The sequence below is a fragment of the Thermobia domestica genome, chromosome 1 (assembly GCF_964235325.1).
Source record: "Thermobia domestica chromosome 1, izTheDome1.hap1.1, whole genome shotgun sequence".
NCBI lineage: Eukaryota > Metazoa > Arthropoda > Insecta > Zygentoma > Lepismatidae > Thermobia > Thermobia domestica.
Genome location: NC_137454.1, coordinates 97,394,470 through 97,422,199, shown reverse-complemented (window position 1 = coordinate 97,422,199; position 27,730 = coordinate 97,394,470). Strand labels below are relative to the sequence as shown.

At 33.0% G+C, this 27,730-nt stretch overlaps 1 protein-coding gene across 1 annotated transcript in view; it reads right to left on the bottom strand.

The window, feature by feature from the left end:
- Positions 1 to 10,765: 10,765 nt before the first annotated feature.
- mnd (L-type amino acid transporter minidiscs) overlaps positions 10,766 to 27,730 on the bottom strand; it is a 173,444-nt gene continuing 156,479 nt past the window's right edge. The window contains exon 9 of the mRNA XM_081761057.1: positions 10,766 to 26,511. Coding sequence (XP_081617183.1) covers positions 26,447 to 26,511 — 65 coding nt within the window. The 3' untranslated portion in view covers positions 10,766 to 26,446. The remainder of the gene's footprint in view (positions 26,512 to 27,730) is intronic.

Below are 27,730 nucleotides of genomic sequence, written 5' to 3'. Positions count from 1 at the left end.
GCTATCTTTGAAGTAAATAAAGAAATACATAGTACGGTAATAATACTAATAAAGTCAACTTACTATAGTAGTCATAGAGCCTGCTGTTAAATGTTATTTACTATCAAACTGTTGAGGAAAAATACCACTACCATCTCATACTCATGGAAATCCAACTGAAGTAATTTAAAAGTGATAAAATAAGATCTTAAACCAATGTATGTTTCAGGTATTGCTGTGAGAGAAAGCCGGCCGGGGAGAGCCAGATATTAACGTTACCAGTACGGCGTTCACTCACCCACCGTCGTGAAGATAGTTGAAGAGATATTTAACTGAAAGCGGCATTGACATCTCAGTCAAGAAAACTGTCAGCAACAGTATATACGGATCACACATTTACTAACACATATTTACTAACTTCAAATCGCTGATTGATTGTTTAGCTTAAGTTATTTGAGGATTCGTCGAAGGGAATTTAATTAAAGTTTTTGCCTTAGTTTTAATTCTTGATTGATAAAACATTTAAAAAAATAGCTTAATAGATTTCCATCTTCAATCCTGAGAAATGGTCTGGAATCATCATTATACTCAAAAGTTGTAGCAAGTTAAAGTAGAAACTGGTTACTCAGTTATTGAATAAGATAGTCTCTATTTTTTTTAAAATCTAACCTTCCTAAAATACATTTCACTATATTACTAGAGGAAAGACCCAATTGGATATTCTGTGACATCACAGTTTGCTATTCTCATTCTCAGTGAACTATTCTCAGAACTGAACTCTCACTCAGACAGTAGTGATAGGAAAACTAAAGCGTGAGATAAACTTGCTAGCGTTTGAAGGCGGCGCTCCAATTTCCTTTTAAACACACTTAGCAAATGAGAGAGCTGCGCGGAGTTGGCATCTCCTTGTGTACATCCACGTCAACTATCTACCACCTGCTCGCACTGTAGTGCGTCTGCTTACCCACATTCCTTTACGATATGGCAACGTCCCAACGCCACGTCAAGGGCTTCGTTTCATCTGCTTTGTTCCACGCTTTAGATCATCAATGACGTGGTTGATTGTTTTGGAGATACACTACTCGTGGATCCATGATTACTTGCAACACTGTTAACACTTGTTTCATTCCATTCTCCTACCCCAAACCCTCCCATTAATCTGTTCCACTTATTCCTCACAATCCTTCCCCCTATCGGAAAGCAGTGCTTTACGTCATACATCGGCCAGTTGGAAATAACTGATACAGTAGTCACGTTTCAATGTAGAATAGATGTTACAGAAAATGAGGGAAAGGAGGAAATGGGAACTAGTTGATACAGGAAAGGGCAAAAAGACATACAGGAAGTTAAATAACGAGTTACGAAGGAAAACATACTACAGAGTAAGAGAAGATTTTTACGAAAGAAAATTACGAGAACATAGAAGAATTAGAAAGAGTTAGGAAATATGAAAAAATGTACAAGGAGATGAAATCTATGGAACTTCGGAGGAAACAAGGGGGAATTACGATGATAATAGAAAATTAGAATGGGAAGGTAGTAAGTGAAGTCTTAGGAAGATGGAATGAATATGTTCAGGACTTATATGAGAGTAGGGATAGACCGTGTGGCCTAGATGTGTAAGTAGAAAATTAAGTATGCGAGAATGATAAAGGGTTGAGTATTCTTCAGGATGAGTTTGAAGTTATATCCGAGAGTAAGAATGGAAAGGCAACCGGGATAGATAATATAGCAATCGAATTTATTAAGGGTATGGGAGACAAGGACAAGAACAAATTATTCCGTCTCTGCAATGATGAAACTTAGAGAGTGGCCAAAAGATTTTCTGAAGATGATCATGATATTGACGGCTAAGAAATCGAATTAATAAAAAATGTGAGTTAATAACGCATGCAGCAAAAATTTTACTTCGAATATTGAACAAACTGTTGCATGGAAGAACAAATGAAAAAGTTTATGAGGAATAGTTCGGATTCTGGAGAGGCAGGGGTACAAGAAATACAATTGAATTATTAAGGCTAATTGGTGAAAGGTATGTTATATTATATATATATATATATATATATATATATATATATATATATATATATATATATATATATATATATATATATATATATATAGGGTGAGTCAAAATAAGTATTACAAGCCAATATCTCGCGAACTATACATCAAATAAGAAAAATGCTAAGAGTCAATGTACAATACAGAGGGGCCTAAACATGAGTCAAACACGAGGTTCCTCCCGCCCCACCATTTTGGGGAGAGGGGGTGTACGTGAAATTTTCAAATGGGAACATAGGTCGAGTGATACCTCGTTCGAAAGAGCTTGGAAAATTGAACAATTTTTGTAGGAAACATTTTTTGATATGGTGCACAGTTTTCAAGATGGCCCTCAAAAATAGTCCTGTATCAGATAAAATTTTCAGTACTTATAAATCAGAAACGGCTGAGTAAGAAAAGATGAAACAAAAAATTTAAAAAGGAAAACGCCATAGGCAACGTGGATAGGTGGTGTCGCGGTGTCCCCAGGGCTCCCTTCATGGGGCCCCGGGACCAACTTGAAAATTTCAAATGGGAATATAGGTGGAGTGATACTTTGTTTGATAGATCGTCAGAAACCAAACAGCTTAGTACAAAATTTGATTTGATTTCGGGCAAGCCTGTTTCAAAATGGTCGCTGAAAATGGTTCCCCATTCAGACACAAAGCGCAGTATTTAAACTGAGTGTTACAAGCCAATATTCAGCGAACTATCCGTCAAATAAGAAATATGTTAAGAGCCAATGTACAATACAGACAGGGCTAAAAATGGGTCAAACACGAGGTTCTAATTTTGTACTAAGCTGTTTGGTATTTCACGATCTATCAAAAAAGGTATTACTCGCCCTATGTTACCCTTTGAAAATTCCACGTACACCCCTCCCTCCAAACTGGTGGGCGGGAGAACCTCGTGCTTAACCAATATTTTAGGCCGTCTGTATTATACATTGACTCTTAAAACTTTTCTTATTTGATGCATAGTTCGCGGGAGATTGGCATGGAATACTTAATTTGAATACTGCGCTTTGTATCTGAATGTGGAACCACTTTCAGCGGCCATTTTGAAACAGGCTTGCCCGAAATCAAAAATTTTGCCTATGGCGTTTTCCTATTTTATTTTTTGTTTTACGTTTTCTACTCAGCCGTTTCTGATTTATAAGTACTGGAAATTTTATATGATACAGGACTATTCTTGAGGCCCATCTTGAAAACGGTGCCTCATATCAAAAATTGTTCAATTTTCCAAGCTCTTTCGAACGAGGTATCACTCGACCTATGTTCCCATTTGAAAATTCCACCCAAAATAAGGGGTAGGGGGAACCTCGTGTTTGACTCATTTTTTTAGGCCCCTCTGTATTGTACATTGACTCTTAACACTTTTCTTATTTGATGTATAATTCGCTAGTTATTGGCTTGTAACACTTATTTTGACTCACCCTATATATATTGTTGGGAGTTCTAAAGAAGACTGGATGGGACTGGAAAGATCGAAGAGTCATAAGAAATATATATGAACCAGCAAGTTAGGATAGGAGAAGAAATGACAGGAAGACGAGTTCGACAGAGATGCTGTCTCTCGCCAACATTATTTAATATCTAGAAGAAATAGTGAAAAACAGCCTACATAATGAAGACGACATTTCGGTAGGAGGTAAAATGATTAGGTGTATACAGTTTGCAGATGATATGACGCTTAGTACTGAAGAAAGTCAATAAGACGTTAGAAAACTTGAAGAGCTGTAAGGAATTTGAGATGAAAATAAATGTTAGAAAGACAGAAGCCATGGTGATTGGAAGGAAGTGGTCGGTGTGAAATATAGTAGGAGCGGAGAAAATAAAACAAATGACTAGTTTTCGATACCTGGGCAGTATTATTAGTGATGATGTGAAATGCGAACATGAAGTAAAATCAAGGACAGGAATGGCGAAAGAAGCCCTTAGGAGGAAGAAAAGTATTTTGTGGGTCTTTGAATAAAAAGTTGAGAAAAAATTCAAAGTGGAGTATTGTATTGTATGGAGCCGAAACATGGACACTGCGCCAAAGCTATGGAAAAAAAACCTGAAAGTTTTCGAAATATGAATATGGAGTAGAGCTGAGAGAACTAGCTGGGTCGAGCGGAAAAAGAATAAGAGTATTAGAACTGGTGGTGGAGAAAAAAAACAGTCTTAGATACTGAAAAGAGGAAGAGAAACTGGTTGGGGCATTGGCTAAGAAAGAACTGTATCATGAGAGACGCTGGAGGTATTGAGTAGAAAAGAAAGGAAAGGGGGCGAAGGAGGCTACAATTGATGAACAATACCAAAACAGAAAAATCGTACGTGAAAACGAAGAGGTTGAGCATGGGGACCCTGAAGACCGTGGAAGCTTCTCGGTTGCAGCAAGTGATCTGCCAATAATGGCAGAGTACGTGATGATTATGATAAAATGAGGTTAGCAACATGTATTTGCTACTTTTTGACACTTAACTTACTATATGTATTACTGAATATTTCCATCATATTATACACGTTGTGCACACCTAACAAAATGGTGGTTAATAACCTGCTATCCTGGTCTATAGAAGACACTAAAATACCGTGCTACTTAATTGTATTTTCAATAACATTGAATCTTCTAATTTAGCTATAGGAGGCTCAAGTCTCTCACGGAATAGTTGACATCTAGAACGACCACGGGGAATGAGCTTAGTGTGAACTTGGACTATCAGGTACTCTAACTTAGGGTTACCTTTCATGGTTTATGTATGTAATTATTAGGATTTAGGACTTTAGATTTCTGGGCTTTCGGCGTCTATAGCCGTTTAGTCCGTCACGTATGAGGGATGATGTCCCTCGGCGAGCACACTATCCGAGGAAAGGGAAGGAAGGAAGCGGATTGGGACTTGTAAGTTAGGTACCACCCCGGCATTTGCCCGGTGTGAATGAGAAAAGCCTTATTCAGGATGGCTGGTCTGAAAAAGCATTTACACTTTTTCGACCGAGTGGCCCCACCGGAAATCAAACCCGGGACCGCTCACACCGAAGGCGAGAGCGTTAGCGACTACGCTACGTGGGGCTACTATGTAATTATTGATTCAAATTACTACTAAAAATAACGCAGCAAAATTCATTTTAGTTTGATAATTACAGTTTCTTCAAAAAGTTTAATTCATAGACGTGTTAGGGTGGTGAGGTTGGACTTACATAACAATGTATGCGTAGGAATTTCGTAGTTTCTGCTAAAGGATGTGAAAGAGGACTGACATGAAAGGTTGTTCAATAATTCAGGGTGTACAAAACTGAGTGACACATTAGATGAAGACACAAGCGAAAGATTTATATTCATCGATAGAAAACCTCAAAGTACTTTTTTCTTTCTTCCTTTCTTTCCAAATCGCAAGTAGTTAGGTTCCAGAATATCCCAACTAGGGTTGCCAGCTTGAACTGAAGGGAAATCTGGGGACCAGCGGCATTTATGTAATTGGGAACACAAATCTGAAATTGAAGATTTCTGTTTGTTGTCACCATTGCTTCTAACAGTTATAATCACCATTGCTAACACTACTATCCATACTAACCGAACACATACTGCACCAAACTAAACGAAAAGTACACAGAATATCAGTGATTACAGACATGTAACTTATTATTTTTAGCTCCTCGCTGCGTCAAAGAGAGTTATTTTATGGAACAATTTTGCGATGTCCCTCTGAAGTTCATCTGAACAGAAATTTCGGTTATTACAAGCTTCGTTAACTTCTATTTCTATCATCTGACCATAAAACTTTCTTATACTAAATATTTGTACGACATTGCATTACTGACTGGTATAGGGAGAATATACTACCTTACTTTGAACAGCTTTAGTTCATTTGCTTTCTTGAAAAACGCATTCCATAATTGACAACAATCCTTCCTATCAAATGTTGTTATAGATTTCAAAACAGAGAGGTCATTGTATACAATCAACAATTTCATTGTGTAATTCATTTTCATCGAAATTAATTTTAAGTTTTAAATAATCAAATGAACATTGTTGATGCTACGCAATAGTTGAGGCACAACACCCTGAAGTTAAACCTAGCCTTTCATTACAATAAAATACAATAATTACAAATAACTATCAACAGTTAAGTACAACATAGAAGGTATAAGTAGCATACGTAATTAATCTTATATATAAAAGAGAACGCACAAATCCTTTGTTCCCTCATCACGCTAATACGGCTGAACCAATTTCTTTCATTTTTGGGGGGTTATTAGGATTTGGACCCTAGATGGTTTTTATCATATCACTTTAATTTTCAATTACCAGTGTCTTGAGATAATTGACCATTCAAGTGTCCATAACGTACAAATCCTTTGTTAGTTCATCATAGGTAAAAATAAACGTATTTATATGCAACCCGCATGACCGTGTCACTCGGCGGGTTAACATAAATGACAGGCGATATAATGTTAACATTTACTGCAATCTACTATGGTTTTTATCATATCACTTGAAAGCGAAAAAGTAAAAATTATCTAATTAACAAGGTTTATTGCGTTCCGGGGTGACCCCAGCGAAGCGGGGTGAACGCTGCTAGTTATGAATAATTTAATATTTAAACCTGTGGATTTAGTTCGTTGACTTGTAGAATGTGTTTCAAAACCGGACACACTGGGCAGTGCCCGGAGATCTGGCAAACCCTAGTCTCAGGTCAAGAAATGAAGATGTTAACCGCACCTAAACAAACATTCCAACATAGTCCCAGAAAATCTATGGAAACAAAGAAAAAATAAATACATAGACCCGTTTCGACAGCCCACAAAATTCTATGGAAAAGACAAAAGGTTCAGTTTGTGCAAACCATTCAGCCAGACAAGATTAAGGACAAAATCTGCAACCGACATAATAAAGAGAGATGGAAAAAATGAAGTATTTTTTTAAATGTAAGATATTCTCTGATGAAACTTGCTTTTAGAAACATTGAATCGTCATAATATGCGCATTTAGGGATCTGAGTACTCGCATGCCTATTATGAACTAGAAAAGGGACCTCCCGAAAGTGAATATGTGGTGTGGTGTTATGCATAATCCTGTGCTTTTTAAACTGACAATCACAGCAGCTAATCACTTAGACATGTTGGATATTTTTTCTTATTCTCACAAATCAAAAAGAATTTCAGCTTGTTATTCTGCAACAGAACAGAACACTACCTTACTTGGAGTATCATTATTTGTTGTGCCTTAATTGGAATCTGCTAAGATAGACTGAACCTTGTAGCTGGATTCTTGGGCCCCCAGGGTCACCTATCATAACTTCATTAGATTGTTTTCCCTGGGAATATATGAAAGACATTGTTCATAAGACAGAAGTTATGAACTGAAAGGTAGAGTGGGAACAAACAATGCCATAGCCACTGTGGACCTAGTCACGCTGACCCGAACGTGGATAGGAATTTATCATCATCTTGACATTCTTCGTACAACAAAAGAAACACAGAGTATTGCTACAGGACATAGCACTAAGTTATCCATCTATTACTACCAGTTTATTTATATTTTTATTAGTTTCTGATTTAATAATAATTAAATTGTGTTGGACACATTACGTACATACATACATTATTATTATTATTATTATTATTATTATTATTATTATTATTATTATTATTATTATTATTATTATTATTATTATTATTATTATTATTAGATATGATAAACATTCTCGTATCTTATTTCATGATAGGGTAATGTTTAGTCATATTTGGAAATAAATTTTCAGAAGTTATAAATATCTTAAAAATTTAGTTTAGAAGTTTTGTACTCGCAAGACAAAATGGTTGTAATAGTAGGCTACTAGATTTTTCCGACAAAAAAGAAGCTTTAAAAAAATGTGTTATTCAAGTATGGTCTCATAGTAAAACTTGTTGGCAACCATAGTAGAATAAGATCTTAGATTTTAAATCTAAATAAACTTCCATTTTGTATGTGTGCTACTTAGTTCAATAAATAATATAATTTTACCTTTCATGCTACCAATTAGGGAGAGGGATGCTTCAAATTGTTTTAGCTTTAAATAGTCTCTAGCGAACACTATCTAGATCACTGCACCAAAAATTAATATTCGAGTTCAATTCCTGTTCCGATTGGCCGTTAAGGTTAAGATTTACCACAATTTTTTCAATAGACAAACTTCGGAACACTTTCTAGTATGGTTCAATTCTCTATATTAGATATTGTTTCAGTCTCGGTATTGATAAGTGATATATTTATTTATTTATTACTTCTTTTACGTGGCGAAGTTGAGGCTCTGTAGTCTTCTCCGAGCATTTAACCAGGTAATATTCAATTTCAATTAATCAATCATTATTTATGTTCTTGGATACACAGAGGACAAGTGAAATGAAATCACTCAGCCAACTAAGCTTTGAATTACCAATAACTCGTAAATAATCTGAATTGAATTGAAAATGTCTATTCATGAGGCGGGGTTCAGCCGTAGGCTGCTTTACCACCAAACCAAGTTAAAATAAAAATGTAACGATTTTGTGAATAATTTAATATTTGTACTCAATACTAGTGCACTATATTTGTACTCATATAGTGCACATGTAAGTAAAAATGAAATGAAATCTTTAAGTTTTACGTCCCACGGTTATGCCGGTTAGGCTAAAGGAGACGGTGATGATGAGAGATGAGTGAAATGGTGGAATTAAGAAAGTGGGAGGAAACGGGAGAACCCCGAGAAAACCCACGAGCACGGTGTTTGTCCACCACAAAGTCCACACGGCGCGAGCTGGGATCGAACCAGGGACCCCAAGTATCGGAGGTGAACGCTCTACCACTGAGCCACCGCGCCCCCTGCACATGTAAGTATTTTTACTTGCTACAGTCCAAGGAATAGGTACTCAAGCTAGAATTTTGTTGGTATTAAAGAAAATCCTTTATTCCAAGTTCGAAGGTCAAAAATTCTTTGCACTCAGTATGTCGGAAAATTATGAATTCCAGGCTCTCACAGCTGTAATAGAAAATGCTTTCACTGCTTTTGTTAGCGTGTGTCGCGGAATGTCGAATCTTCGAGAACTTTTTGTTTGATATGAATAGATTTCATTCCGACACGTCAATTTGGTTTTAAGGTGAAAGAGGCCATTATTGTTTATTATTTTGTGTACCTAGCAGTATAGATACAACCATCTTCTTGAAATTGTTAAAAGTTCATTTTTATTTAGTAAGGGTAGAATATATTCACATTTTTGTGTGTTATAGATACATTTCATGCACACATTTTAAACTTCTTTTTGATTGATATTGCTAAGGATTTTGTGATGGCTGGTCCATATACAGAGCTACAGCTTTATGTTCATATTTAAGAGTTCATTACATTTACACAATAATCGAAGGATTAACAACTATTTATTAGTTACAGTAGATATGTGTTGCTTCCAATTTAGCTCTTCATCTAGTAATAAAGTAATAATCCAAGATTTCTTTTATATATATATATATATATATATATATATATATATTGTACGTGAGTAGTTTAAAAGCGTGTTTTGAACTTGTGTATTAATTTGCCCATTTTGCAATTTTTAAAGATTTTCTCTAGTTTCTGTGATAGTGAATAATATGCACTTACTTACATTTATTTTCAAGGAATTGTACAGGCACAAATCATTAAATGCTTCTAAATCCACATTCGTGAGAACGCCACTAAGTGATGTATGCTTTGGAAAAAATGAAATGAAATCTTTAAGTTTTACGTCCCATGGTTATGCCGGTTAGGCTAAAGGAGACGGTGATGAGAGATGAGTGAAATGGTGGAATGAAGAAAGTAGGAGGAAACGGGAGAACCCCGAGAAAACCCACGAGCACGGTGTTTGTCCACCACAAAGTCCACACGGCGCGAGCTGGGATCGAACCAGGGACCCCAAGCACCGGAGGTGAACGCTCTACCACTGAGCTACCGCGCCCCCTTGTATGCTTTGGAGATGTAGATAGTAGAGTTGTGTGTCGTCTGCATATGGATGTATTTTAGCGTGCAACTTAGATACATCTGCTGTGTATAGACGAAATAGCAGGGGTGCTAAGTATTGACTTCTTTGGCACTCCTCTTTGAAGATCGATTGGGTTTGATATTGCACATTTTGGATCTCTTAATATCCCTCTTTGTTACCTGCCTGAGAGATACGACCTGAACCACTGAATAGTGTAAGGGAAATGTTATAGTATTTCATTCAGAACATTACAATTCTCACATCTGACACACGATAATAATCAGAGGTTATTAAGCCTAATGCGAGATTAATCATCTGGGAGGTTTAGTTTCTTAGTCTCGAATTAAAATTATACTTAATACACAGGAGTCTTTTCCCTTCATCAGATACAAAACAAACGTTATATACGTACATAGTAGTAAGCAACATTTACCTAGTAAGAGCCTAACGGAAGTGCATATAAAGATTGTGTATTTTGTACAATTTGACGATTAATTCCTATTACTTACTACTACAATATATCTCTGTAGTCAGTGCCAAATTGATCGAAGGTCGGGAACATATTGTATTGCATATTATCTAAATTTTCAACTGGACCATAAAATTCATGACTTCAAATATACGCCATTTTCGAATGATTTATTAACTACAAGATAACTCAAAGGTTAATTTGAAATTTCATTTTTCTTATTCTCTCTTTCCAGTTTATATGACAGTATGTGTTTAAAACTTCATGCATTGTATCTCTTGTGTCAAATTATATGAATAATGAATAACTGACTATATTCACAATAAAACATTTATTTAAAATGGTCAACCATACATATACCCACGGCATATTTTTATTTGAACATAAATATGTACATTATATACTAAAATGATCGCTCAGTTACATCTTGTCACTTTCAATTAAATTTTATTGTCTTAGTTGAACGATATTCAATAGTTGAGCAATAACTATACATAAAAAAAAACAAGTCTACCAATGTTGGTTTCAGTTATCTTTTCGATATTGAACACAAGATGGTATTTTGAGTCTTGCCAAATTTGTACTGACAAAAATGCAACAGTTAATGAGAATAAAAGGTTAAAAATAAAACTAATATTTAATTTCTTTGAAAGAAAAGTAAACAATGATCCCTTAAAAATCTCTAATCAAAGAGATAGCGTGATTCTAAACAAGATTAACACAAACAAACTACAACGATTGAAACTTTCCGATAAAAACTAATCTTCTAAAGTACGATTTATTTTATCGTATAGAGTATCGTATCGTATTTATCGTATTACTTATGATTAGAAAGTAAATAATATGCCTAAGCTTTGTGTAAAAATTGGTTGAATATGCTGCCACTTGAGTACGACAAATTGCTTAAATTAATGAACTTTTTCTGATCGCGGTTTATCACGAATAACGTTTACATGTAAGTTATAAATCAATGCTGTTATATTGGTTTATAAATCTACATGTAACGTACTGTAGTATGAGTGAAGATAGCAATGCAGAAAAAAAATCAAACGATCGAACGAATACATTAAAACATCTATGATGTTACCTGAAAGACAGTTTTGTGATTGTTCATCACTTATGCCATTCGTCCATGTATTAAAAAAAAAAATCTTCTAAATGATTCTCTTCACTTCAAATATGAAAGATTTATTATAAATATTCCTGTATATTTTTTGAATTGATTTAGGTAACATTTGAGGGCATATTTCCTTTATATCTTTCGTCATCCACTATATACAAATTACAGTTCTAAATAACTCTACGATGAAGCCAGTAAACTGCAAGTGAAATATTCGTGTAAATTTCTCATTAGTTTACACACTGAAAGTAGTAAAGTTAATTTACCTCTCTAGTGATTTCCGTACCACTTATGTACTTTATTTAAGTTCCAAATAACAGGATACTCAACCAAATTCCTATATGATATTGCTAACAAATTTGAAACATAAAATATGTGCTATGTAAAAGAAATAAATTATCACCAAGATAGTTAATATGAAGACAAATACAACGACAAATGATAGAGGACGTTAATCGTTCCTTTGATTTTCCGGTACATCATTTTTTTTTTTTTTTTTACATAATTTTTCGGATAAGTTTCTTTAATAAGTTTATAATAGTAAAGCATTTCTTTAACAAATCCACAGTAGTAAACCATAAATAAACACAAAAACATCCATAGGACGTTAATAGTTTAGTTCAAAATTTAACAGTTCCAGAAATTGTTTGCAAGGGTATTGTAATTTGAAACTGAAATTATGTTACAATAAAATTATGATTTCAAACTAATTTTATGATCAAAGTATAATCAGCAAAATCCTAATCATAGTACATTTGACAAGGAACTAAACGATCCCTAAGTTTTTCACATGCACATTTCTTTACACTGAACGTCCATATAAATTTTCTTTGAAAGATAACTGTTATGAGGAAGATCGATCATTAAAACAAGTACCTGTAAGTAAACTCACTATAGCTTTGTTCGCGCTCCGGTAAATATGATACTGAAATTGCGCATTTCGTGTGTCAAAACCTCAAAACATACACACACATGAAAAACAAGTTACTTTTTTTTTTTTTTTTTTTTAATTATTATGTGTTTAAAAGACAATGAGTTAATGATACAAACATATCACACAAGCATGGAGAGGAAGTCAGTTTTTCATTTAAGAGTTATTTTTAGGCAAGTATCTTTAAAAGGTGTGAAATAAAAATACAAAACCATTTCAAATTCGTTATTCACATCACTTACAGTATTTTTGTATGAATAACAAACACTTCCGAACTGAAAATAATTACATTTATTATTACGCAATGTTACTTTAGATTTGATAAATAGATTTATTATTTTTAAAAAAACTAAGAAACTTAATAGGAATGTTTCATAGAGTCAATTATCATCACAGTTGGTTATTTATTCTGAAAGTTTCATAACTTGAAAGTGAATTTTATGAGAAATTCTAAAAATACTAACAGTGTGCTTAGTTCTATCTATTTTTACGGTTAATAGAATATTTTGAACAACAACAGAAATCAATTTAATTTTCAATATCTTGAGAGGTTTGGAAAAATGTGTGTAATAGTATCCTTTATTCAACTATCATGTAAACAGAAGCAAATTAATAAATTTTCTACTAACAAAACTATTTAAAATAAAGAAAAGTATGATACAAAATTGCGGATAGCCTATTTTTTAACTACTGAAACAGATAATTTCAATTATAGTATTTTAAATAATATCAATTCTTTCAACATATGGCCTTAACTGACTCGTGAACATGCTTGATACAGGAATAGTCCCGAAACTCTGAATAATAAGCTATTAACTATATACTATTAGTTTCTATAATTGCGTAACTTCTGACAGAAAATGTCAAAAGTTCTATTTTGAAAACAAAGCCTCATATCTCTTAGAATTATTATTATTATTACAATATTTAAGGAATTAACATCATTCACACTGTTGGCAGGCTAGGTAATAAACTACCAAGGTTCTTAAGATTAAAAAAAAAAAAAAAATACAAAAATTATAAAGACAATGTACTCCCATCATGTAGAGGATAATTTCATTCAGTATTTCACAAGGCTGTCTTGTTTATTGTTCAACTATACGAACAAAATATCTTACTTTTAGTGCCTTTCAAAAAACAGGCTAATGAAACATTAGATGAAATTATTTTATACTGGTTTAAAAGCAGAACATTCGCAAACCAGAATTAGTTTTTTTTAAATCTTTTTTTAACTTTGTTTTTACTTCACAACAAACAAACTACATCGATTATTATTGTCAGAGTGGCTCTTCAGAAGTTGAGATAACTGACTAATAATTTTTCGCAATGTATGATGAAACATCAATAAATTAGAAGGGTATATTGACTTATCCATTACAATATTATATATTACATTAAAGCCAATTAAAAACTGGTTGTTTCTCAAAATTCCCCCTGTATTATATTTACTGTGATATAAAAAAAATAACATTTTAAAATTACTACTTTTTTTCTAATATTTATACCAGTACCTGAATAACTATATGATTTAACATATAACTATATGAATAACTACATCATAGCGTATATTTAATGCATATATGCATGAACATCTGACTTAGAATTTGATGATTGTGGTAAAAATTGTAGAGACCTTCGTTCATCATTGATAACACTTGATGATTAATCACATTCAGTAAATTACCCTTTTCCTCCAAAATTTGTGCTAGTGGTTAAATATCTGCCTGATTTACATCTTTACATCAATGAATATCTCTCCAATTCTTTTTCGCGATGATCTAAGAAAATACTTTATGTTACTCTCAGTCCTCTTTGGTTTCATCACATCACTTTGTATAAGATAGATTTTAAAATATTTCTCGTAAATTTGCCAAGCTGTATGATTACATCTTACTACTTTTATTATTTAAACTTACTATACATATTAGGGCATCTTTTAATTTATTGCTGTATCGGATACTACTGGGTGGCCAAAATAACGTTAAGAACTAATGCAAAATGAAATTCAGTAAGTTGCTGTACTTATCAAGGGAATAACTAGGTCTGTTCTTTTCGGTTACAAAATAATTCACTAGCAGAATATTGTGAAAAAGTTATCAAATGGGGGAAATATTTCAATATTCGTATTAAATATATTTCGTACGGATATCACTTCAAAAATTAATCAATTATCTAATTTATAATATTTCATTAAAGTTATATTTGATTAGTATTATATGGTCGGATAGAAATCCATGGAGCTATTCTTACAAATGAGTTGAAACCTAATAATAATGTTAGAATAAAAAAAAATACAACTGTCAACTCCTTAAGAAATAGTCTTTTATAAAACATGTTTGTGTGAACATTGTTTTTAAGGGAAACATTTGCATTGTTACGAATAGTCTTCAGTAAATGCTCTTGTTTCTGATAACAAGAAAAGTTACTAATAAGCTATGAATTACTACCTAAAGTAATAATTTGATGTTGCGATATACAACTTCCGTAAGTTGAAATAGTGTTATAACACATATGACAAACATTATTTAGGAAACTGAATTATACTCGCTGTTTAGTATATAAATAGGTCAACAGTAGTAGGTGTTTGGATGTTCGTGCTAAATAAATGCCGTGACATTTACAAAATTAATAGTATTCTTGATTAGATAAAGTCGCAAGGGCGTAGTTAGAAAGGCGTCTATTTACATTCCGGACAAGACGAATTTGATCCCAGCAGCGAAAGTGACATTTCTTGTCTCGTTATGCTGTCGTCAAATTGCGACTCACGAGTTTTAACTCGATCTCTCAAGCGGGTACTTCAAGAAATCTGGAAGGTAAAGTATGGCCGAAGTATGGTGCTGACTATTACATCATGTAGGTGACAAAACTTCAAAAATAGATTTTTACTTTTATACAACCCCTGAGTCATACAACAAAATGGCTACTATCAACAAAGTGGCGCTACATGTCACACATTCAATGTCTCCATACAATTTATAACCAGATCCTTTGTTGATTGCACACTTTCAAAAAGAACCTATAGCTTCCCAAATTACCTTGTCTATTCTTTCCTGACTTTTTAATGAGAATACCTGAACTGCGTGAACGCATCAAAAATTAAGTTAAAATTATTCTTCATACAGAATCAGAGCATTCATATAGAAATGAATATGAATACTTTAACGTTTTACACTCTTGATACGTTTAAGCAAACATCATAGATCGCAAATCATCATAGTGCGATCAGTGCAGTTATGTTTACGGTACATGAAAGACAATTCCAGCACTTGCTGTGACCAAACTACTCTTGCTTTACTATTTAATTTTAAACATATGATTTGCTTGAAAATTAGTAAAAGTTTATGCGGGTCACCCTCTTCACCAATCAGGTCAAGATTTAATACTTATAATCGATCAAACGTATATCATTAATGCTTTGATATTAAATGCCTATACAGGAACAACTTACATCGAATCAAAGTTGTTTGACTTATGAAACTTGTTAGAAAGATGCTGAAAGAAGTTATATTTAGTTTATTCAGAGAACAGGTGAATTGTTTTCATGTCAGTACTATTAAATCACATTATTTATTTAGTAGTTTTCAAATGCAATGATTCATTCATGTTATCTTCACTGTTTAGAGAACCATTTCCTCAGGAAATTTGTTTAGCCAAGAAATGTCTTAATTTAAGGTTGATATAAAATATAGCGAAAGTTTGGAACCATGTGACAAAAAACAATCCAACCAAACTACTGCAACACCATAATTTATAAAACATGTTAAAATACAATGATACGGCACTTCCAACATATTTACAGTAAAATTATGCATTATGATTCTGGTATTTTTGTGACTAATGATTATCAATATAAACAGAAAAAAATGTGTATTGGTGAATGTTTTAGACACATTAAGTTAATTCTGTCAATGGCTTATGTTGGAATTATAGCTTTTTTTTTCTTTTCTTCAGTACATAATGCAGATTAAGAAAAAGAAACAAACTAAGGGGGTTCAGTACATTGAAGCAAGTACTTCATTATTTGCATAAATACATTTTCAGAAACATACTTTTTTCTTTAATATTTCACAATAGGATTGGACAACATCCTAGGAAGAAATAAAGATAATTATTTCAATTGTTTTTAATATTTTCAACAGAGTTAAACAATGACTCACCAATTGAATTGAAATAATTATTTTTTTCAATTTACAATTTTAGCTGACACAGACACAGCAACTTTACTATTAGAGAATTGTATAACTAATTAGTTTAAGTGAATTTTTGTTCTATTTACTACAAACACAGAACACTAAAATATATAGTTATTTTAGACGGCAAAATTTATATTTACGAAATACTTTTTATTTCATTTCATTATTCTGATCAGTAAGGAATAGGAAACTTGCTATGGAGAAAGCTAACTACACCATACAGAATATCAATTATTGTGTCTAATCAATAAACAAAGCGAATGAATAAATTACCTTTCTTCAGAGTTAACAGTTTAACAAACTTAAAAACTGTAACTAAAACTCAGAGGGATGACCAATTGCATCATTTACCCGTAGAAGTTATTTTTTTTTATTATCACTTTAGATTTAAATTAACATAGTCAAGTTTTAATACCTCAACAATGTGAGCAGTAGGAGATTGCACTATCTCTAGTCGAAAAATTTAGGAACTTATATTACAATATGGAGCAATATACAGGGCAAGTAAAAATGATGAGCTCGATTTCAGAAATTCATTCTGTAAAATCTAATAAACATATGTTATTCTGACATGTGCAACGAAAGGTAAGTCATCAGTTTTTTTCCCACATAGAAAGTGTTCTTACGTGAGCACCTCGAGCAATATGGCACACATCAAGCCGATAGTTATCTCCTGTCAAATCTTTTGTAGCATGTTCCGATCAATGTCAGCGATTCATTTCATGCTTGCTGCTGACTCTTAGCGGTAGAAAGTAGAAACATTGCGTAGAAACTAAACTTTGCGAGTTAGCCTTTCGAAGCGCGTCGTCTCACAACAACACATATTAATTAGATTTCACAGAATAAATTTCTGAAATCGGGTCCATCATTTTGACTTACCCTGTATAACTGTGAAAGTAAAACTTGTAAAATACACACATGTGTCTAATTAAATTGCTAACAAATTTATTGAATTTATTTAGTTATTTGAAATTAATTACACATTTTTCATTTATCACCGAAACTCCATTTTTCAACAGCTACTTCAGTCTACCTATTGATTACAATAATTATAATACCTATATTATTTTTATTCCCGATATTACTGGATAGAGTGCTAAACGTGTACTGTTGATGTTGGTCTCTAAGAAAATCCTTTACAAAAATATCTCAGAATGATTGGGCATCTTTTACTTATATTGTTATAGCTCTTCCTGTAGGATTAGTATTTCCTGAGCTAGTCTAACATTACTATAATGTCAATACTAGAATATTATGATTACACAAAAAATTTTCTTCTTGTATGATGGCTAAGTATATAATCAATGTAAAAGTTTAATTTATACCTTTAAGTTTGAACCCATGTTATGAAGGCTTTAAACGAAGAACTTTCGAAATTCAAGTACTCAAAGAAAAAACTTAAAAAAAATATCTTAGATATTGGATGACTTAAAGACGTCTCAAATTTTTTTTTTTTTAATGAACTTAGAACATTGAATTTCTCAGCTGCAGTTCAATCAATGTGAGAAAAGCTATTTCACTGTTTAAATAAATGAAAAAACTCATCACTTCTGACTAATCTGTCAAATTTTCAAATGATCTCAGAATTTTTGTTCTTGAGAACGAAGTTAAATAAAATAATAATAATAATAATAATAAAGAACATAAAATTTAGAATCCGTTATACGTACTTGAGAATTGTGGCAGCCTGGTAAGGGGAGAGCACTTAGACATACCAACGTATTTTGCATTACAGTCACATTTGAAACGTAACATTGTAGAAAAAGAAAAAAAAGTGATGATCTACTTTGTAGTTATATGGTGGGACTAAATAGTTATGTTTTCTCGCATGATGGTTCCTTTGAACTTTAGACATAGTACCATCTATCGGGAGGGCAGTGAACTTGATTAAATGACGTTACAGAATTCAGCCTTGAGTTCGATGCATTCGCCAATACATATTGGGAAAGAATAGGTCAACTTGTAGTTTCTGTGAAATGTGGGAGCATATTGTGAAAAGTTAATTATCCTATTGTAATGATGTGATATTCTTTTGGTGGGATGTGTGTGTTTGCACTGCAAGTTGTATTAGTCCATAATACCATGAATTAATAGGTTATCCTTAGTCATAGTTACACATTTTTGCACTTTTATTTATTTATTTATTTATTTTTTGTTTGTAGTTAATTTTCAGGATATTTGGTTTGATTGGTGATACCTTGTAATTTGTGGCCATATGGGCTATAATAATTATTTAAGTAGATTTGTGTAATTGGCATTATAATTCTATTTGGAATATCTAACCACTAGAGATTTCAACCTCAAAATTTAAATTTAAATTTAATATTTCAATCATACATCCTACAAAACATGAAGATACGAGTACTACATCACTAGAGGACGTTTTTGAGGCTTTATATATTTAGCTTTTTCATATTATTGTTTTCTATTATGCTAAAGGCATTAAATTGTTCGTTGTTTCAATTTACATTTGGATTTGTTAAAAATAAATGTTAAACTTTTCATTGAAACATCCGCTTATTGCGATAAGTATTGCTATTAAGCTGCGTCCAACACATTTATGCTGCAGTATAACCGTTTGAACCTTGCCAGATTTTCCTCTAGTCTCTTGGCTGAGGCCATACGAGGAAGCGTGTTATTAACCTTAGTAATTCGGTTTTATGTTCTTCCTCATCAGTTTCATGTATACTGGCGAGTTGCATATTATCTTTTCCACTAGCTTTGGAATAAGCACTACAAAATGATGGTTTAGATGATGATGATGGCTGAAAACCTTGTTCGTCATTCATTTCTTTCTCATTATTTGCATATTTGTTGGTTAATTTTCTTTTTTAAAAAATCTTTTCGCTTTCTTTCTTTCCTATTTCAATATTCTACACAGGTTTTGTGGCAGTATTTTCTGGCAGGGCAAGTACTTGGCTCTTCGTAAAAATCCGATCATTATTATTTTTTTTCATTTTCAGTTTCTCTCTAACAGATGCTCTTGACTGAGAGACCGTGGATTCGCCGTGTCTTAGAGCACAAATATTTTGAGATACATTTTTATCACTGAAATCATCGTGCCTTATAGTACTATTTCGAGAAAAATGTATTACTTATCTTTTTCAGGGCATTCTCTATTAACTTTAGTCCTCTTGGTGTAATACTGGATAAAATCTGACGTTTCTTAATATTAGATGATCCAGAGCGCACTTCAGTGCGTGCTTCCTTAACAGACTAGATATTATTTTCTGGAGCCTCGTCTTCACTGCTTAAATCGATTAATCGATCACCCTCTCCATTAGTCGTTATTTGAATCGGTTGTTGAGTTTCCACCTAAATTATTTCCATTTCCTCTTCTCCGTCTTCGTTATCGATACTTCCTAGCGCATCTAATCTTCAAGTGTGCGCTAGTTCTTTTGTGAATAGCTTCTTGTCATTTCCGTATTTGTTCCCATTTATATATAAAGTCTTTGAATTGTTGTTTATTGTTTGGGCTATAATCAAGCCTTCTTTCCCGTTTATTCCATTGAACCCTAGAAGAACATTTTCTAGATTCTGATGCTCCTCGGCCAAAGCTTCTGCAATAAGAATGGCTCCTGCAGCACTCAAATAACGCTTGCAAAAGTTGATCTCTCTCAGGTGCTAGAAGTGGGGCAGAATATTTGCCAGCGCTGCAGCATTCTTTCTACTGATGGTATTGTCCTGAGATTATTCAAAATCTGTAGGTTGCGGTTTTCCGTTAAACTGTCGGCAAATGCTGAAATCCCAATGTGGGGGGGATTGCGTTATGTAGCAAAGCGAGTTGTACTAAAGATCATACGATCTTTTTTTTTTTTTTTTAAAAAAAAAAAAAAAGCTAGTTCTTTGCACCTTTATTTCCGTGTTTGTTGCTCCCAGCCATAAATACTCACAATGCCAAAGGTTTACCTCCTCCTCTACTTTTGTGGTAACAATCCAGCAAATCATGAGCCAACAGTTGCCCTCCTTCTGTTCCTAGCCCGTTATTGTTCAGTTGAAGCCCATAGCAAATTGAAGTTCTCAATAAAGACGCTAGAGAGTGCATACCAACCGGACCAAGTGCGTATCACTCAAGTCTAGTTCGACCAATTTTACACCGGCTACGATAAAGCCACTTCCTAGAAATTGCAAACACTTCTAGATTTCCGAGTCTATTCTCTCGTTAAATATATTATTCCAGAGCTAAAGAGGGCGTATGGGATTTTAACGCCTTATCAACACCGTTACATAAAGGCATTAAAATCTCATCCAGAGCTAAAAAGGGGCGCTCTTGGGACATCTTGAAGATTAGATGCGCTAGGAAGTATCGATAACGAAGACGGAGAAGAGGAAATGGAAATAATTTAGGTGGAAACTCAACAATCGATTCAATTAACGACTAATGGAGAGGGTGATCGATTAATAGATTTAAGCAGTGAAAACGAGACTCTAGAAAATAATGTCTAGTCTGTTAAGGAAGCACGCACTGAAGTGCGCTCTGGATAATCTAATATTAAGAAACGTCAGATTTCATCCAGTATCACACCAAGAGGACTAAAGTTAATAGGGAATGCCCTGAAAAAGATAAGATTTACATTTTTATCTCGAAATAGTACTAGAAGGCACGATGATTTCAGTGATAAAAATGTATCTCAAAATATTTGTGCTATAAGACACGGGGAACCCACGGTCTCTCAGTCAAAAGCATCTCTTAGAGAGTAACTGGAAATGAAGAAAATAATAATGATCGGATTTTTACGAAGAGCCAAGTATTTGTCCTGCCAGAAAATGATATTGCCATATAACGTGTGTTTAATATTAAAAAAGCAAAAAAGCGAAAAGATAAAAAAAAGTAAATTAATTAACAAATATGCAAATAACGAGAAAAACTGAATGAGAAAGTTTTCAGCGATCATCATCATAAAAACCATTATTTTGTAGTGCTTATTCCAAAGCTAGTGGAAAAGATATGTAACTCGCCAGTATACATGAAACTGATGAGGAAGAACGAAAAACCAAATTACTAAGGCGAATAACACGCTCGAAAAATAGAGCACTAGCTGCTGCTGCTGCTGCTCGTGCTAGAGTTCGTAGGAGTATTAAAGGTTTGATAGAAAACGAAAGAAACAGACGATCATAGCAGCAGCAGCAGAAGCCTAAAGGTGTAGGATAGGAAAATCACCTGGAAGAGCACGCAGTACAAGAAATAACCAGTTTCATGGAGAAAAGGGACCACACATTTGTTGATGGATCGGAAACATGTGGTGTATGTAAAAAGAGGATTCCATTTCACAAAGTAGCTCTGACGTTCAAGAGTGCAGAGTAACATGTCATAGGAGCTACGACAAACAAATTCCTTTGCCATGTGCCGGATATGGGAATACACCGACCAGGAATGGGTGCTTTGTCTGAGTATGTTGCACTGAGTATTCCACCGCTTGTGATACTTTTCAGAAGCCACACGAGGAAGTAAAAATAAAGTGCTTGGGTTCGTACCCCAAAGGACGTTACACATTGGAATAATGTAAAATATAGGTATCCAGAAGCGATACTATTATTAGGTTAAAGCGCATTATATAACTAAAACATGTATAGGTAAATAATACGCATATGTACACGGGGAGCACTAACATACTCAATTTGATGTTCCCGTTTCTCTTCGCCTAAGGAACATAATCGCGGGACGTTAAACTGAAATATTTCATTTTATTTCATTGATGTTTCTGGAATAACAGGAATATTTGAAACATTTTATTAAAATAAAAAAAAAATATCCTCTAACTTAAACAGAGGTACATGAGATCAGAAATAATGTTCATATTGAACATTTCGCGCAAAGTGCATTCAGACAATGAAAATCATATTTAGCTATTTTTACACGCACATTGTCCACTTCGATTTTTTTGGATCTCTCCATTCAGTTGTCATTGGTCACATGTGTGTTTCTGAAGGTTTGATATTCACCATCGTATGACGCTTCTTCGTATGTGCTGTTGAAACATCCTAAATTGTATCTATTGTTTGTATTGTTTAATCTTTCTAATAGTCTTCACTTATCAAAGTAAAGAACAACGAAAACATTCAAAAATTTGACAGAATAGTTTGTGCTTTCAAATCTGACAATCGGTTTTATACATTGATATATTCTTAATTATTGAGGTAACTTCGCTTTCCAGCGCACGAAAATCAATAACCTTCTTTATTGTCTGATGAAAGGTATTGAAAACAATTGCAAAAAGTTATTACATTACATGGGCAAAATCATGCCCATATATTTGCGCTGGGTTTTTCAGTTTCTTATATTCTGATGCTACCAATTCTTTCATATTTCACTTTCATTAATGATTTGTCTGCTTTAGTTTAAAAGGACATAATCGTGACACGCAAGGACTCTGATTTCTCTGTAAATTTGGGGGGAGGGGGAGGCATTCAGATGCAGAAGGCATATATGAGGATTTTAAGACAAATTTCATTCAAATTATGGGAAATATTGTATATTCTTAAACACATTGCGCGGGGCCCAGATGAGATTTGTCCCCCCCCCCTCCCAGGATCGTCGCCCTTGGTGGCACGTTAAGTTAAAGATTTAATTTTTCAACTAAATATTACATTGAGTGTTGAAAACTATGAAAACTTGACCAAGTAATTCACTTATTAACATATTCAATTAACTAAAAATAATTGAACAACAATATTATGTATACTCATGTCCAAAATTATTGTCGCATGTCTATAAATATGTTGTTCTAGGAATATAATTTGATAACGAATTCGCTTAGTACTTCTTATAATGTTAGTATGTGTATAATCACCAGACATGTATGTGGCAAATTTCATGTCCAAAGGACAATAAATAAGAACAATACAACGAAAATAAAATTTTCTTGTCCACTTAGCCACATTTTATTTTACTCATTCTAATTTTCGTATTTATAATTCTTTTCCTATGAAATTTACCACAAATATACATTTTCCGATTCTACACATAGTGAAAGTATTAAAAGTACCCTGCAAAATCATTATCAAATTATATTCTTACAAGAAGACAGTTATAGATATGCGACAATAATTTTGGACATGAGTGTACATTAAGATTTTGCATACGTGAATCTTTATTATGAATTTATGTAATTGTAAATGTCTTTTAATATAGATTGCTTAACGACTTAATGAAAAGACTTCGAACATATTGGATCACGCCGCCTTAATTTTTGTTTGTTAATTATCACCTTAGACATAACTAGGAATGTTTCAATTACTTTTAAGATCTACATATATGAAGTTGAAATTTCACGAATATCTAAAACTTTTCGTGATATTTCAACAGAAACTTTGAGAAATTAAATGAAAGATTCGCGTATCTCAAAAACGTTAGCAATTGAGAAAGACTTTAGTGAAACTAAAACAGATTATCTACTTATAGAAGCTATAGGGCTCATATTCATGAAGAAAAGTGGCTTACTTTGTCTCTCCGGTTTATTACTTTGAATATCCCCCCCCCCCTCTCTCTCTCTCTCTCTCTCTCTGGAAACGTCATCAGTACCATTTTTACTGTATCACCGGATCCTTACTTTTATAACTCCTATTGTAGATCTTATTTCTTTATTAAATAGTGTAGAGCAGCCTTTCTCAACCTTTCCCAGACTGCGGCCTCCTTTAGAGCCTACAATACATGTGAAGACCCCTTGGAATATATGGTTAGAATTTATATTTTTTCTATATGTTAGTGTATATATCACATAATATATGGGTGTGGATGTAAGTGTTTTTGTTTTTCTTTGCAGTGGTATAATCATGTTAGAGTTGTATGATGCCTACACCGTAATCGGGTGGTCCTCGGTTTCAAATCTGGGGCCGGACACCTTGACTAAGCTGTTGCAAATATATCAATAAATCTTGTAGGTACGCCTATAGTATAGGCAACTTCTTGTAGGTCGAATATTACTTCTCATTCAAATTGACTCTTCATTATTAATTCGATCATTTACTTAAAATAAAATGGTCTATTTCTTACCATTGTGTGTGCTTTTATCAGATTGGCTTACGGACCCCCTGAAATCGTCCTGCGGACCCCTGGTGGTCCGCAGACCAAAGTTTGGGAAAGGCTGGTATAGAATATTCAGTAACAATTTCGATTTCTGATTACTCTTAAATTCTTTCGAACTCTGCGCAATTTAAAAATAAAGCACCACATATAGATTCAATACACCTATCAGCTTCTGTCACGTGTATTGCACCTATATCCGGTGCGTTATTTTAAAATTGCACATAGTGAAGAATTTAGAACTAAGAATAAACGAAATATAATACTGTTTCCAGTTTTCTCAACTTTACCGCTAAGAAGATTAGCAGGCGTATTAAGGAACCTAAATGGAATCTCAACAGATGTGTTTTCTGAAGATATTTATACCACTTCAAAAATTGGGTCTGAACATTTTGCCTTAACTATCGAGTTGAATTGTCAATGAAAATTATTTCGCAAATCCACACCTAATGCCAACATAAATTTAGAACTAACTTTCAGAAGAAATCTCATTGACAAACTACACAAACCAAAATAAGTATTCAACCATCTAAGTTCTTCAAAAATTTTCGAAGTGTAAAATCTGCTACTGAATTAGTGTTTACAACAGCCAGAAATGAATTGAGAGAAACTCATAGAATAACAAATTAAAGACATATTGTGGAATTCCGTATAAATTATTAATGTGAAAAGTGTTATTGTAAAAACAGGGAATTGACTGTAAACACAGGGACCACTGGATATTCTACCCTAATGGTTATTTAAAGAAAACAAAACTTACGATAGGAAATGTAAAAGTAAAGATCTGTAAAAATGATACAGTAAAAATGATGCTACAGATACAGTAAAAATAATGCTAATGACGTTCCCAGGGAGGAAGGACATAACCAATTAAAGTAACAGAGACACAAGGTAAGTCATTTTTCTCAAACAGATTATTCATATTTGTATTCATATCGTATTTCTGCGAAAACTTCGATTATATTATATACAACCAGAAAGTTCGCAAATAAATTTCTATTCAACTTGATCAGTTCTTAATTAGGAGAGCATGTTTTCAAAAATTGACTATCAGTTTAACACTTTGTGTAAGATCAAACGTTAACTTCTGTATTGTCTAACGTATTATGTTACCTGTAAAATTCTCTCGAATAGAGATTACTTTTTTTTTTTTTTTTCATAAACTTACCACAATACACTAACATGACTAGTACAACAACATAGCTTTCAGAACAAAAATGCATATTAACAGCATAAAACAAATATTCGTAAAAATTATAAATGAGAGAACACAAATATAAATATACGTATTTACATACAGTTATACATAATAGATCTAGATGAAAAATGTCGCTTTTACAAAGGACAGACATATTAAGTTATAATTATCATTTTTTTGTGACAATACGAGCATTAATTCTTAATATATAGCTATATGTATATAAACACAAAAATCTCTGCAGGAATGCTTTTAGCAGCCAATTAATGCTTTGGGTATGTCACTTGATTGTTGTATGTGATTAGGATACACAGCTACAACATTGGAGTTCTCTACATACTATTAATCGCTAAATAGCTTCTCTGCAGAAGTAAGTTAACGACATCTTCACAAATAATCCCTGTTTTACCACACACACGCACACGTATTATAAACAAAACACATATAAACACAAATACTTCGTTACTTCAACGTAGTTCTTCTTTTATATGTATTTTTTCTTATCTTTTTTTTAAGTTAATGTCTTTCTTCGCTAATCAAGTTTATCATCTTGCAAAACACATTCAAACAGTTTAGCACAACACATGTTGAAGGCATCTGGAATAAATATATAAATAAATCACAAACATTGCTGGAAGCAGATTTCTAATTTTACAGAATTTTCTAAATTTCAGAAAAGAGAAAGCATGATCCATACCAAAAGTGCCTGCATTATTTCCGGTATTATTACCAGAAGCAGCAGAGTATTCTGAGAATGAAATGCTACAAGTTAAGATCTTTCTCGGTTTGTAAATCGAACCGTCTATCAACATAATGCTACTGGTCTAACTAGTACAGTATGAGCAGTATAGTACAGTATGTTCAAATAATAATAATAATAATAATAATAATAATAATAATAATAATAATAATAATAATAATAATAATAATAATAATAATAATAATAATAATAATAATAATAATAATAATAATAGTAAAACAATAGTATTCTTTATGAGAAAATTCTTGTCACGACAAACTAAGAATGCTTAGTAGATATGGCACAGTTTAAGTTGAAGTAAATGTAATAAGAATTAAAAAAAAGGGGCGGAAAAAAAATACACAACCTTCCTCAACAACGATGGACATCTTGTCAATATTTTCCTTTGTACATATTCTTCATTACATATCTTTCGGAAATATATTTTCGCTTTCCGATGGTTTGTTTAAAATCAATTTTCGATTGCATCACTCATCTGTTGGTCACAATGACATCCATTTAGTTGGTATCAAACTAATATCCAAGTCGTACTTCTTCATATCAGTCAGTAATCCGGCAAACATAATGATATGCGACTAGTGCTAGATGATGTTTGCTTGCAATCTCTCATATATGCATTTTCGACAAACTTTGCAGTCTGAATCTTAAGCCTTGCTACACATATCAAACCCTTTAAGATTTTTATCGTATAGAATAATGTTAATATAGAACAGAATTTTTGACGCGTTTCCAGTTTCATACTTCAATACACCACAATATTAATCATCCACCGTAATTGTTAATACCATATATCATTTCTGTCAAGGACCAGGGGCCATTTTTAACACTAGGACTAAATAAGCCTTTTGTGTGTCATGTAAGCATGTTACAAGTCTTCATATTATAGGTAATTTTCATTTTAAATAACATGTCTAATGCCTGGTAAACATGTTAAATTACATTACAATTATATTTAAAAATACAATTTAAACTACTTTTAATATTGGAGAATTAAGTGATAGGTGAAAACTGCTTACATAAGAGCAGTTTTTCTTCAACATTAACAAAATTAGTGAT